Genomic DNA, 15,065 nt, shown 5'->3' on the forward strand with positions numbered 1-15,065 from the left:
CACCTCAAGGGCTTTCTTGTAGTGAGGGGTGCAAAACTGAACAGAGGATTCAAGGTGGATCCTCACCAGTGCAAAGTACAAGGGGGATGATCACTGCGCTGGTTCTGCTGGCCGCACTGTTCTTGATGCACACCGGGATGCTGGTGGATTTTTGGCCACCTGTGCACGCGCTGGCTCATGTTCAGCCGCTGTCACCAACACCTCCAGGTCCTTTTCCGGCCGCTCTTCTCCGAGCCTGTAGCATTGCATGTGGTTGTTGTGACCAAAGTGCAGGACCCTGCACTTGGCCTTGTTGAACCTCATACAGTTGGCCTTGGCCCATCAATCCAGCCGGTCCAGATCCCTCTGTATGGCCGTCCTACCCTCCAGCAGATCAACACTCCCACCCAACTTGGTGTCATCTGCAGACTTACTAAGGATGCACTCAATCCCCTCATCCAGATCGCTGATAAAGAGATTAAAGAGAACTGGCCCCAATACTGAGCCCTGGGGACACCACTCGTGACCAGCCGCCAACTGGATTTGGCTCCGTTCACCACAACTCTTTGGGCCCAGCCCTCTGGCCAGTTCTTTACCCATCAAAGAGTACACCCATCCAAGCCGTGAGCTGCAGCTTCTCCAGGAGAATGCTGTGGGATACGGTGTCAAAGGCTTTACTAAAGTCCAGGCACACAACATCCACAGCCTTTCCCTCATCCACTAAGCAGGTCATCTTGTCGCAGAAGGAGATCAGGTTGGTCAAGCAGGACCTGTCTTTCATAAACCCATGCTGACTGGGCCTGATCACTTGGTTGTTTTGTATGTGCCGCGTGATGTTATTGAGGTGATCTGCTCCATGACCTTCCCGGCACCAAGGTCAGACTGACAGGCCTGTGATTCCCCACATCCTCCTTCCAGCCCTTCTTGTATTTGGGGGTCACATTTGCCAGCTTCCAGTCAACCGGGACCTCCCTGCTTAGCCAAGACTGCTGATAAACGGTGGAAAGTGGGTTGGTGAGCACCTCCACCAGCTCCCTCAGAACCCCGGGGTGAATCCCATCCAGCCCCATAAACTTGTGCTTCGCAAGGGCTGGATACTTCTGCAGAGGCAGCTGGGGAGGGGGAAGACTAGGGTGACACCAGTGATCAGCCCAGCAGGCACCTTCCCTGACTCCTCCTTTCCGTCCCCATTGCCCAGGGACACAGGCAGGTGCTGCTTCCCTTCTGCTTTTAGAAGGATGGCACTTTCTGTCTGCTGACAGAGAACAGAGAACATGCAAGACGGGCCATCCTCCCTCCTGCCATAGGAATGAACATGCTCATAAACGCATCTCCTTGGGAAATGGATTCATCATACCAATGCAAACAAACTCTCAGAGGCAGAGGACTGGCAAAGGGAAGAGGACAAAAGCCCTTCCCTTATCCAGCGCGGATATTTGAGACTCCTGGCAGCAGGAGCGCTGTAATACCAGAAGGGCAAGAGATTGCAGCTTGCTGTGTACCCCTAACCAGCCCCATCAATACACTCCCCTCCACAGCAAAAACATGTCCCTTATAGTAAATAAATACAGAAATAAGCCCTTTGAAAAGCCCTGTGGCTGTGACGTGGGAGACCCTGCTCACACACCCGCTCCCGCTGCAGCAGCCAGGCTCTGCTTTCTACACTACCAATCCCTGGCCTGTTTTCAAACATTTGGGTGCATTTGGGAACTTAAGTCTCCTCAGTCCCTCTCTGCTGTACCCACTGCCTTGGCAGCACCCTTAGGCCGGGGTCCCACCTTCACCCGAACCACAGGAGGGGCCACCAGCTGCAGACCTGGCTCCACAGCCGAGGCCAAGCTCCTCATGCCCACCCCAACGCCCCACGGCAACACGACATGCACTGACAGGCAATGCTGTGCATTAGGAACTGCTGAACAATTTGGGATACAAAGTACTTTGGGAACGGCCGATCCTCAAGAGATGCTTGAGTCCCACTCCCGGGGGGGATCTGCTCCCAGACCCTCCCTCTGCCAGCCCCCCTTGCACTTCCACACTTCCCCGGTGCTGGAGCAAGCAGCCGGTTGTATTTCAAGGCCTGGCTTCCCAGAAAGCAAAAGCTCTCCAGGAATGCTCCCAAGAGGCAAAGGACTGACATAACTCAGCAGCTCTCCGTACTCTGCCCGTTTTGGAGGACAAAGCAAAGACAGCCCCTGATGTGGAAAGTACAGCTGCCTGAATCACAAGCAGGACTTACGGCAAGGGTGGTATTTTGTAACAACACAAAAGCTGCGTTTGTGATGTTCATCTTGACCAAGACTTTAAAAACAATAACAATCTGTTTGGCCAAAGTGGCTGAAAGCAGCAAATATCCTGCAAAGCTCCAGTTAGCTCAACACTGACCGGCGGGGTTGCGCAGTATCCCACCCGTGCTCTCTCCACCTTTGCGACAATGGCATAAGGAACAAACCAGCAGCACAGAAGGCAGCCTGCTCTGTTTGCAGTAAGAATTTGGTGTTCCGTCACAAAGATCTTCCTCAAATGAAGACACCGCTGTGATTTACCAGGTGCATTTAAACAGAGCCAACTCCCTGCTGGCGTAAAATCCTAAGAACACTAAAATCAATTTAAGCAGCTAGTGTCCTGACTTCAATACTCTATTTTTTTAATGCCTAGCATGTATCTATAAAACTCTATTTTTATTATAAAATATTTGAATGGGCCAAAGGATTCCTTTACACAGCTTTTCTTTTTCAACCATGGAACAGGAGAGGTTTGTTGGTTTGGCTCCAGTGGTGCCGCAATATTTTCTTCACCAATGTTTCTCTGGTTCAATTCCACCTGCTCCCAGAACCACAGAGTTCATATTTCACAAGTTTTACTAACGTTGCCTTAGAGGAAAGAAATCAGTCCTTCACCACTCAGAATCCACTGCAAGCCTGAGGTTTCCTAACACTGTAGCTGAGCACTGGAGTACTGAGGGCAGCTGCTCAGTGCAAACAGCCCAGTGTCCCCTGTCCCTTCCACATCCACGTGCTCTGGATACTGTGGTGATTCTGCAGTTAGGCACTTCCTCATCTCTCAGCTTTGGCTCCACACAGCCACAACATCTTAAGCATGAACACAGCCAAACAAACAGAGCAATTATTTGGACACCAAAGTCCTGGTCCACAACATGTGCTACTGAAATGCAAATAATTAATCATTGAAAACATGCAGACAGCAACTGCAACGTGGACACCGGATTTCTTTGTGTCCGAGGCTCCTGTCCCAAAGCCGGTTGGGGTTTGGCTTCTGACCCTGCCGACCCTGGTTCCCCGCCAGGAGCTATCGCTGTGGGACATGTCCTCCCTCTGTGCCCTTGCCACCTGCCAACCTGAGCTGCCGCTGGGCATTGCAAAATACAGCAAGCACCTGGCAACATGAAAAACGCAGGAGATTAAACAACACCAGAGATATTGATTGCTACAATCAGGCTAATTTTCACTTCCCCTTTAGTGCTACATAATACATGGCCAGCACACAGGTAAAGCGCACCTCTAGCCCGAGCGTGTGTATCTACACCCACTGCACAGCACGCCAGCCCCTCACGTTTCAATCCTTGTGCAGTATGAAGCAAACAGCACCTGACTGCAAGTCCTGGTCCCACGCTGGGTCTCCCCTTGCTGGGACAGCTTGTTAATGTTTATCTGAGGAGCAAATGTTTTTGCTGACCTGGGCCCTCACATGCCACACCATGCCATCACAGCCCTGCTTTGCCCAAATGGCTCATGCTCAAAGCACCTCGGGCACTGCTGACAACCCCACCGAGACAGCAGGTGAGGGTACAGACAGGTGCAGGCATCGAAGCCGACAGCGAGAGGCAGGAGGGAAGGGCTCTCAGGTACATTCCGCTGGAAAGGCAGCAAGCGGAGCTGAGGCAGCACCCGTCACAGGGCTGGAGGGCAAGAGGGCTCTTACAGGGGTTCCTCCTTCCCAGCACCCTTTCCAAGCAGGATCAGGACTGCTTTGGGGAAGAAAGTAGGGAGCACCAGGAGTTTCCAGAGGTGGGGTGTGAGAGCTCCAAGACAAGTTTGTCACTGCCCTGCACCTTTCAGCAGCTGCAACAGAGACCAGCAGCAAACCCCCTCTCTCACAGCCATGCCGGGGGGATTCCCCTCCAGCACTCCTTGGGGCTGCCCCTTCTGGTACCAGCCCTTGGGGCAAGTTCTTCTCAGAGCAGCCAAGAGATCCGAGGCTACACGGGGACGGCAAAGAGATGTCGGTAGTCAGAAACCCTAGTCCATCCCAGCCTCCAGCCTGCCCAGGACAGTACACTCTGCTTTCTTGCAGCACTGCCCCAAGACCCCTTTGCCACTTGCAGCGAGGGGTACCAGCTCTAAGGGGCTCAGCTCATCTGGTCACACCACGGCATCTGCAAAGCTCTGCCGGGGACACAGCGACCTCCAGACACCACGCACTGACCATGGCCCGGCCCCAGCAGCACCGCAAGCAAAACCCCTGGCGTGCGGGACAGGTGCGTGGAAATGCAGGGGCGGGGAGAAAAGCCCGCACAGCCGCGGTGCCCGAGCATCCCCCCGCGGGACACCACGGCCCCACGGAGCGCCGAGAGGTCCCGTGAGCACCATTCCCCTCCACTTCTCCCGAATGTTTCTGAAAACACCTCGCACTTGCAAACCTCGGGTCCAGCCTTTCACACAGCAACAGCGGGTGAAAGCAATGAGGGGGGCGAGGAGGGCAGCTCCATTTCCACCCCCACTGCTTCTCTCCAGCTAGGGACTTTCAGAGCAAGCCCTCGGCAGCAGTGCCACCCCTGTCCCCATCCCGGGGTGTCCCGCAGCCCACACCTGCCCGCCCGTGTCTGCGCCTCCCTGACAGCCCTGCGCGCCCGCCGCCAACTCTCGCAACCCGGGAACAAAATGCAAAGCCTGCTGTAAGGGGGAAAAAACCTTCAACAAACCAACCAACCAGCCTACAGCCGTCCCGCGGCCAGAGCTGTGCTTCCAGTCTGCCACAGAAAACAAAAAACCTCCTCCCTTCCCACCTCCTCGGGCTCACTGTCATTTGAGACCAAGTTAAACAAACCGGGCAATTTAAAAGCTTTGGTTGGAGCCTCAACAAAAGGATGGTCTGTGCTTGTAGCAGCATTTCACCCAACTTCCCAGTACCACATTCTTGAGTCCCACAGTCACAGTCTCACATTCTGTGCAAATAGTCCGTTTATTTCTATTATTATTATTTCAGCAGAAAGCCCTATACCACTCGGCAGAAAAAAACAAAACAAAACAAAACAAAAACAAACCAACAAACAAAAGCATTCGTTGTTTCTGGGCGTTGTTTAAACTGTCCCGCTGACGGCATAGCCGACACAGCCCTGCTGAGCCGCGCTCAGCCCTGCTCCTAGCATCCCCTAAACCCTATGGATTTTGGCGCAGGGTGCCATCTCCGCACAGTCCCCAGCGGGGACAGCACTGGCACCACCGCCTGAGGTTGCCCTCCTGGCCGGGGTGGGGTCCCACGGCCACCGGCTCGGTTGTGAGACGGGAGGCGGGCAGACCCGGCGGGGCGCCCGGCTCCGCGGGCGGTGCAGCCCCGAGCCCGCTCCCGCAGCCACCACCGGCTGCGAACAGTAAGGTCATGAGGTAGTTAAACACCGACCACGGCCAGGAAGTTCCTCCGGGGACGAGCTTTCTGCACAGCCTTAAATTTCTCCCCACCCCTCCTCAAGGGACCCACGGTTGCGCCCCCAAACAGGCAGACTGCGAGAAACCCCCCCGACCCTGCCCAGGGTAACCCCTCGCCTGTTTGCCGAAGGTTTGCTGAATTTTGGGTTTCTTGCAGCCATTAGATTTTAGGTGTGCTCTAGAAAAGGATCATTATTATTATTAACGGGGCGGGGGGTGTTTTCCTTGGAGAGAAAGGCTCCACTTTATAACTGATGTGTGGCACGCCAGAGCCCGTTGCGTCTCGAAGCTACCCGCTAGGCACAGTACCTTTGCAGTGCGAAAAGTCCTCGGCGTGAGGGAAGGAACCCTCTTCACAGAGCAACTCGCAGGTTTTATCCGATGCCAGGGGGTAGCCGTTGTCCTCCTCGTTGTACTCGCTCCGGCCGTTGCTGTTTGAGTAGCCGTTGACATACATCTTCGGGGCGGACCTGCGGAGGCACAGGAGCTCCTGGAAGGCATACCTGAAGTCCGGGCTCCGGCAATAGATCAAAGGGTTGAAGCCAGAGTTGACATAGCCCAGCCAGTTCAAGAGGATGAACACATACTTGGGTATGATGTCGTCTTGGATGACATGCACGATGTTGACGATGAAGAAGGGCAGCCAGCACAGCGTGAAGGTGCCCATGATGATGCCCAGGGTCTTGAGGGCTTTCTGCTCCTTCAAGAAGAACTTGGAGATACGGCGGTGCCCAGCTCCCCCTTTCTGCTCCTGCTCCTTGTTCTGGGTGTGAAACCTCCCCTCGCTCCTGTCTATCTTCTGCAGCTGCTTCTTGGCCACCTGGAAGACCCTGGCATACACAAACACCATGACCACGAGCGGCAGGTAGAAGGAGATGATGGAGGAGGCAATGGCATAGGCTTGGTTGGTAAAGAAGTCGCAACACGTGTCCTTCTCGTAGCACAGGATGGCCTCGTCACTGTCTGCCCGGTACCAGTGCATTTGGATGGGCAGGAAGGAGGTGAGGACTGAGACCACCCACACCACAAGGATGACCACGCGTGCCTTGCTCTTGGTCAGCAGGCTCTGGTACTTGAAAGGGGAGGTGATGGCGAAGTACCGGTCCACGGCAATGACGCAGAGGGTCTCAATGCTGGCCGTGACACAGAGCACGTCCAAGGAGGTCCAGAACTCACACCAGAAGTTCCCAAAATTCCACATCCCCATGATGATGTGGCTGGCGCCAAAGGGCACCACAGCCAGCCCCATCACCAGGTCAGCGCAGGCCAGTGAGGTGATGAAGTAGTTGGTGACAGTCTGCAGGCGCTGGAACCGGGCGATGGCAGTGATCACCAGCACGTTGCCGAAGACGATAACCAGCACGATCACCGACATGAGGATCCCCATGCCCACCACCCACAAGTCCCGCGACAGTGTGGGGTCGGCGGCGCTCTGGTTGCTGCTGACGTTGCCAGCGGGCAGCTCGGTGCCTGCCAGCTCCATGGCCCCCCAGCAGCCCCCCAGGCAGGTGCTGGGGGCTTGGCTTTGCCTAGGGATCCTCCGCGGCAGCGCTGCACCAGGAGCCGCGCATACGGGACGGCAAGTGTGGGGCGGGCTGGGTGCGGGGGCGCTCCCGCTGTGCGCTCCTGGGACGGGACCGCTCCGCACCGCTCCGTCTCGTTCCTTCCCGCTCCGTCTCGTCCCGTCCCGGGCGGCGGCCGCGCTCCCGCCCGACTCCCAGCCCGTTAGGCGCCGCGGAGCTTATAGCGACACCCGGCGTGACATCAGCCCGCCACAGCCAATGGCAGCCCGCGCCGCGCCCCGCGCGCACCTCGCAGCCCCCCGCACCCCCCTCGGCGCCCCGCCTGCCCCACGCGTGTCCCCGCCCCGCGCGCTCCCCCGCACGGCGCGTGCCGCGTCCCCGCCGCGCCAGCGCACCCCACGCGCGTTCCCCGCCCCTTGGTGTCCCCCTGCTCCACGCGTGCTCCCCCCACGCTGTGACCACGCGCCCCCCCCACCCGCTCGTGCTCCGCACCCCACGGTGTCCCTGTGCTCTCCACCCTACATGCACCCCCACGCGCTGCCTGCCCTGCAGTGTCCCCATGCCTTCCACCCAGCAGTGCTACACATGAACTCCTCGCTTCAGGGGTGTCTCTGCACCCCCTGCCCCACCCATGTCCCCAAACCACACGTGAGCTCCCTGTCCCAGGGTGTCCTCACATCCCACCCCACCCATGTACCCTAAGTGTCCCCCACGCCGGGCTGTCTGCAGGACACATGGCACCAGGAAAATCCTGAGGACACTGGTACTCACAGAGACTTTGTCCCTGGGTGGGCACTGGGGTTTGGCTTTCCCCAGAGCCCCCATCCTCACCGGTGACACTTTGTGTCAGGATGTCACCCTGGTCTCTGTCCCTGCCAGCCCCCAGCCCGGCACCGCTGCTGTGGCTTCACCTGCAGCCCAGCAGCCCAGTGAGCACCTGGGCAGCCAGGGTCGGGGTGCATCCAAGTGCTGGAGCTGCAGCCCAGCCCCAGAAATCCCGAAGCTGCTCAAGGGCACAGACACCCCTCAGCTGTCCCAAGAGCGCTGGCCAGGCAGGAGGGCTGTGTGACTGCTGTGCACTGTGGTCCCCCACGCTGCAGCCAAGCATGTGGTTAGCCCTGGACACTATCACACGTATTTCCCTCCAAAGCAAACAAATTTGCTAAATAAGGACTAAGGAATCCTGCAAACTTCCTTTTAGGCTAACAGGAGATAACACCACTGCTGGAGTTTCATTTCTGCCCATTGCTCCGTACTGACACCGTCCAGCCTTGTGCTGCTCTTGCACAGAAACAGATCATGCTACCTGCAGGCCTCAGGGGGCTTGCGGAGGTGACAGTGAAGCCCGAGTGCTGTGGTTCTAAAGTTGCCCTGTGCCACAGAAATGGAGAATAGGAAGAGTTGCTTTTGCCCAGATTTACCTCCGTGCCACCGGCTGCACCAGAAGTAGCTCCAGCTCAGTGTCTCATTGGGTGCTGCACCGTGTCCCTTCCACGGCAGAGGCAGCGGAGGGACTCCTGCCTTTGTTAGCAGTTAAACAAGCTATTTATAGAGAAGAGACGGGTGTACAGCGAGGAAGCTTTGTGGTTTAAAACAGAGGGGCAAATGAGGTGCTGGAATCAGGAAATCAGATAAAAGGCAGTTTCGGCGGTATGAGGTTCCTGTCTAGGCAGGCATCTTCCTTAACTGGTGGCTTCCCCACGCCGTTTCCACACTCCACTTCTCATCTGCACACCTCAGAGCTTTTAAAAACAAAGAGACATGAACAGAAGCGCTGCAGGGCACCCCTTCCCACTGCACACGCATGAAGCCTTCAGAAAGCAGGGGCATTTTGGAGGAGCCACGTGTGCGGTGCTAATGACCTTAGCTAGTTGCCAGGTGAGATAAATGGGACCGTAGGTTTCCCACACGTACCAACAGGTACAACTGTAAGCAGCCAGTGTGAGCCTCTAGCACTCCACTGGCTTTCCCAGAGTTCACACCAGCCGAGGGTCTGGCTCATCTGCAGCCGTAGGCTGGGTTACCACGTGCTGGGTGCAATATCTGCTCCCCAGGTCCTGTGCACGCAAGCTCCCGCGCACCCTCTCTGCACGGGGGCTGGCAGTGCTTACCTCGCATGGGAAGCGTGGCAGGAAACTGCTGGAAATCAGAGATACAGATGAGATGCAGCAGTGGGAGAACAGAGCAGAACGGGGAAGGAAAAGCAGAAGGTGTGGGAACTAAGTGTTGTCCTCGGCTCCCTGTTCTCCCTTCTTTTTTAAGAGCTGATCCAAAAGCTTAAGTGCACAGGGTAAGTTTCTGGTGATAACCTAGCGAGTTCGCTGTACTTTTTCATGGGGGTTAGGCTAACATCTGGGAATACTCTGACACCAAATCAAAGCGTCCAAAAAGCATTAGATCCCCTATCCTAACAGATGTACAAATGCTCATCCCTTGCATGGCACACTGAGTCTCGAAAGGAGGAGAAGCAGATTTGGGGACTTGGTGGGAAATGCTCTTTTTCTGGGAGAGTCAAGGCTAAGTTCGCTGACTCATAACAAGTGCTTTATCAAAGGCCACTGTATGTCCTGCACATCCTTGGTAACAGTCCTACATCCCTCTCCTGCTTCATGACTATGGAAGTCTCTGCGGCTCAGGGTACAGAAATCAGCTGGCTCAGCTTACACCTAAATATTTTGTCTTTGTTGTACTATATTCATAGAAGTCTATACCTCTGCTTTGGTTAACAGGGTGTGGTGGAGGAAGCAGAGAAATGCTGATTTTTCTTCCTTGATTCTGCAGCTCTTGCTTGTGTTGGCAATCTTTGTTCACCTGTGTGAGGTGTGCCAGGGTGGGCCCATGGCTTGAGCTGATTTCTGCCCTTGGCTATGCAGCTGTGACCCACACCACATGGGACTAGTAACTACAGGTTCAAAATATAAGCAGGAATTCGCCATGCGTAAAAAATACATTGCATCACCCAAAGTCTGAGTTGCTTTTGAGGTTTGCATGCCTTTATCTGTGCTTTTGAGTAGTTATTAGCTTTCCAACATGTTCAAGGCTTCTTATTTAAACAAATATAACACCAAACCTCAGCGGGGAGGTTAGGAAGACGGTTAAGTCTGCACTTTTACTCTGCCTAAAGTGCTGGGGCTCTCCCAAAATGCTCACCCCAAAATGCCTCCTTCTGGCTGCCTTGCATTTGGAGGGTGTCAAACCCAGGCACATCTCATTCGTTTCATGCAGCACATCTGCACCACTGACCCCGCTGCTTTGTCATCACGCTAATCTTTTCTCTTTTGATAATTGGATGTGTGCTCCTTCCTTGCTGGGTGACATTTGAAGAACGGCCTGTGGGATCAATGAGAAAGGCGGGATCGGTAGAAAGAGGTAATCACTTTTATTAGCCCAGCTGACATAATTGGAAGAAACAGCCAGGCTTTTGGGCATGCAAGACCTTCCTCAGGACTAGCTGGGATGCTGACCTTAACCCTGCCTGCCAAGATGCTTATCACAAGCTGGAAAGCACGAAGCACTCTGATATCAAGCAGCTGGCCAGATCAGGCCCTTGGCAAGCCCTCACATGTGACGGTCTTCAACACAGTGTTTGGCGGGAGAGGAATTTGTAAAATCCTCTGCTCACAGAGAACTGATAAGTATTTGTCCAGTATGTGGCTGTGGGGAGGGCTGTGGAGCAGCAGAAGCTGTGCACAGAGAGCAGGGCATCATTCCTCCTGCGGCTGCTGAGCAGCACCAGTCCCTGCTGCAGGTGAGCAGGTGGGCACCCTCCGGACAACCTGGCAGTGCCTGCTCGGAGGGGCTGCATCCTGCTTTCCCCCTTTTTTCTGCTGCTTTCGTTTGCTTTGCCAGCAGTGCCGCAGCAGAGCGCCATGCTGGGGCACGTCGCTGGGAAGAGGGGTGGGGACACTTTCCATGGGTCACTTCTGCCTTTCTCTGGTGGCTTTCGGCTTCCTCATTCTCCTGCTTCAAAGCAGCTTGGCAGGGCTCTGGGAGCCTGCGGCAGGTTCCCTGTGGCAGCAGCAGTGCAGCCTCCTGGCTCTTGATTTCCCTTCCTCTCTTGCTTTACAAGCCGTGAGGGGGAGCCACCCGTGACTCGTGGCTCCCCAGCAATCTCTGTTATGCTCTTTTGGAACAACAGTGCCATTAGAAATCGGGGTTTGAGTGACAAAATATTTATTTTTGTTTGCTTGTTTCTCTCTTGGAGCTCCCTGAACACCCTGGTGGGATCTTTGGGGTGTCTCCTTGCTCCAGGAACCCCCAGCAGTCAGGAGAAGCCCAGGGCTCCCTTTGGCACCCACCTGCAGCAGGGAGGACAGCAGAAGGGACAGAAACTCCTGCTGCAGGGAGATGCTGCCACTTCTTCCCTGGGACAGCCATCCCCAGCCCCAGCACCCCAAGAACCGTGCCCGCCTTTGCTCCGCAGGGGACAGGGCGATGCAGGGGTTCTGCTCCGCTCCGGGGGCTGCAGGATGGTGTGAAGGGCACCCAGCTGACACGGGAGCATCTCTGACGCTTCCACAGGTGTCACTGCTGTTAAAGAGTGCCTGTCCCCGTATTGTCCTTCCACGTGAGTGTGCCGTGGAGGTGTGAAGTGAGCGAGCGGAGAAATCAGTCCTCTTCTACCACGGCAGGCAGGGTCCTCTGCTCCTCTCTGTGCATCTCCAGGGAGAGATCCAGGAGATCATGGTTATTAACCTTTGAAGTGCTGGCATTTGTAGGGGAGCAGTTAGTGTCCTTTTTTTATTGTTTTTTTTTTTAGACTAGACCAAGGAAAAAGGAAACTGCTAAACTGCTGAATGTGAGCGATGACCCCAGCAAAAAAAACCTGAGGCACTTTATGTGGAACATGACACTGGCTGGAACAGCTGAACACCAGAGATTCATTGTCTCTGGGCCAAATGCTGAACTGCTCGTCTGTAAATCAATACTGATGGTGAATACAGGTTACAAAATGACACAACATGAGGGCAGCAGAGGAAACAGAAGAGAGCATCAGAATAATAGTTAGAGATAAAAGATTGTTATCAAGACATTTTTTCTTCTCGTAACTGTTTTTCTCATAATTGAACATCATTTTCACAAGCAGAGGAGATCACCGCCTCTAACCTGCACCTCCCTCTCAACGTGTCCCTGGCAGTGGCCTCCAAGCCCCTGCTGCCAGCAGGCTTTTCTTATCCACTCCCCAGGATCTCGTTTCCCTGCACGGTGCAAAGTCGCGGTGTGAGGCTGCCGCAGGGGAGTTTGCCACACAGCGAAGGTTTTTGGAGTGCAAAACACACCTCACCCTCCAGGCAGCAGCAGCACCGAGGTGGCTTCTGCTCCGTTTCACCCATCCGACAGATCAGAGGAGACACCAGTCAGGTGCAATGGGCACCTGGGGCCAGAGGGCAGATGAGGCTACATAAAGGTAGGCATAATTTCATGAGAGCCTGGGCTGGAGTCATGCTGAATTGAGGCAGACGAGTCTGATTCAAACACAAATGCACCGATTTGTGGCCATACTGAGGTGCCTTGCTTCTCACTTCCACCCCCTTTCCTGCCCCTGTTCTTGCAAGGTGCTGTGAGCTCCTCAGATAATCCTCAGTATCATCAGGCAGGAGGTAGATTGTGTGGCACTTACACTGATTCGGTGTAAACCTCTGACTGACATTAATAATGGGCATCTGAATAGGAGGCAGAGCAGGGGAGCACCACAGGACGTCAGGGTCCTCTGCCACCTTCAGCTCTCCACCATCGATGTACTGTACCCCTGAGGTGAATCCTGGTCCTGGGGATACAGGTCCCTGCTTGCAGTGGGGCCAGAGCTTCACCTCTCATTCCTAATTTTAGAAGGCTACTTCATGAGCTTATAGGAAAAGGAACTCTGTGTGCCGGAATATGTGCCCAGTTCTACCGAGTCCAAGAGGAAATTTGTTTTTTCCTGAGAGCTTTCTTATCAAATCTGCCGCATATCAAACCCAAAATAGCTTGTGTGGCTGCTGGTCAGACCGAGCTTTCCCTCAGATCTGAGGGACGGTTGAAGAGCCAGAGGAGGACTTGCGAACACACTGCTCCAGTGGCATGGCCATGGTGGGTGTTGTGTGCACGCCCTTTATCTGGTGTAAACACAAGGGATTTTTATTTAGTTAATTCCCTTTTCTACTGGGGGAAAGGCCCTTGGCATGGTCTGAAAGCAGGTATGCCAACATGTGCTGGGGCCAAGCCAACAGCCACAGCCTGGGTGCCCTGTCCCTGGCAGGACAGAGCCATCTGGGGAGCTGAGATGTGCAAAAGGAGAAGATGGCCAGGTGGTGATGGGGCTGAGCTCTAACCATAGCTCCGCACCGTGTGCATGGCCAGGAGGACTGACAGCAGCAGGAGGGGTGCAGGAGGAACGGCTTCAGCAGTGCCAAGGTCCTGGACAGGTTTGAACAGCCCATGGTGGGTATCATGGCACATTAGCTAGCTAGAGGATGGTAGGTCGAGTCTGCCATGCCCACTGCCAGCAGGTGCCTGGCTATACTGTGGGCATCTTTCAAAAGCTGTCCCTGCAGAGCTACGAGGTCTTCTGAGCCCTCGGGGAACTGCTTTGCATTTGAATGGGTGGCTCCAGACCTGGAGTGTCAACACACATAAGGAGAAAAGACTATAGTCTTTGGCATTTGGTTCCTAGATCACATCGACCTTTTCAATCATTGTGCCCTTAATTTGCTATTTTCCCTCAGTGAGGCAAATTAATTAATCCTTATTCCTCCAGGCATCTGAAGAGGACATCCACTAATATCTATCAGGTCTTTTGGAGCAGACTTCACAAGGTAGTGCTAAAAATATTGTTTTTCTCTGTGGTTACAAAATATATAGTCCCACCCTTCCCCTAAATACCTTGCTGGAAAAAGGAAATTACAATTCTGAAGTGGCTCAGGGTAAGCCCAGGCTTGTCTCATTTCTTTGTAATGTCTCAGTCTAACTGTAGCCATCAGTCTTCCTGCTTTACATAAAGATTGGACATTTGCGGTGGGAATTGTCATGGAAGTTTTGCCATTACCATGGAAGTGAATCAACGCCTTAAGAGAAAGGCAGTAGTTGTATTATGCAAAATTTGGGAGACAGGGGGATCCCTTAGTAGTAATGCGTTTGAGGAAAATGATCACACTGAGAGTCCTGGACACAAACATCTCCAGAACATGGAAAAATAGTTATTTTGCTAGTTACAATCAACAAATTTGCCTAGCTGGGGGCCATGTCTAGTAGCAAGAAGGGTGGTAAGCTCTACTATGTCCAAGTGGTGTGGACAGAAGAAGGTGGGCAGAATTCAATCTCAGCTCGCACATCGTTTGCGACCTGAACCCTGTTAACTCATCCTCTAGCTCTGGGAGAAATTTGCAGCACATTTGCAGCTCATATCACATATCCCACCTACTATACATCAAGAGCCCCCATTTTCTGCTCATTAATGAAATCGGGCTAAATTGAGAGCAGCACATGAAAGCACAAGGCACCAAGACGCTTGACTGTCCAGACTCTTTACCCACCCCAGCCCACTCTGGAATGTCAGAGCAAACACTGTAACTCTTTAAACAATGTAAGTAATCGCTTTTAGATTGGCTATTGTGTGTGGCATTCATCTAGGAGATGGTATCTGTGAATGGTGTTTTTGTGTGTTAGTGCATTTTAATAGCACGTGAGATTACATCTCTGGCTAATGTTTTTATTTGCTATAGTATGGTAATTGGGTGATTTTAATCTGTGGTTGATTTCTTTTTAATGTAGCTAGCCTTGAGGGAAATGGTGTAAGGCTGTCTCTTACTAAAATTAGCCTTGGCAAACTCAAAGTCTCCTCTTCCGCCAGCTCACGGCAGAATACTTGGGATTTAAAAAAAAAAAAAAAAAAGTTGCAAGTTCGACCAGCTAAATCGATAGA

The 15,065-nt window shown here is 53.8% G+C and overlaps 2 protein-coding genes across 2 annotated transcripts in view; one reads left to right on the forward strand and one right to left on the reverse strand.

Moving 5' to 3' along the window:
- Positions 1 to 7,350, reverse strand: part of ADRB2 (adrenoceptor beta 2) — a 33,542-nt gene extending 26,192 nt beyond the window's left edge. The window contains exon 1 of the mRNA XM_065643827.1: positions 5,952 to 7,350. Coding sequence (XP_065499899.1) covers positions 5,952 to 7,125 — 1,174 coding nt within the window. The 5' untranslated portion in view covers positions 7,126 to 7,350. The remainder of the gene's footprint in view (positions 1 to 5,951) is intronic.
- The window catches only part of STK10 (serine/threonine kinase 10), a 500,646-nt gene that overhangs the window by 305,291 nt on the left and 180,290 nt on the right, over positions 1 to 15,065 (forward strand). The window lies entirely within an intron of this gene.

The sequence above is a fragment of the Caloenas nicobarica genome, chromosome 13 (genome assembly GCF_036013445.1).
Source record: "Caloenas nicobarica isolate bCalNic1 chromosome 13, bCalNic1.hap1, whole genome shotgun sequence".
Classification (NCBI taxonomy): domain Eukaryota; kingdom Metazoa; phylum Chordata; class Aves; order Columbiformes; family Columbidae; genus Caloenas; species Caloenas nicobarica.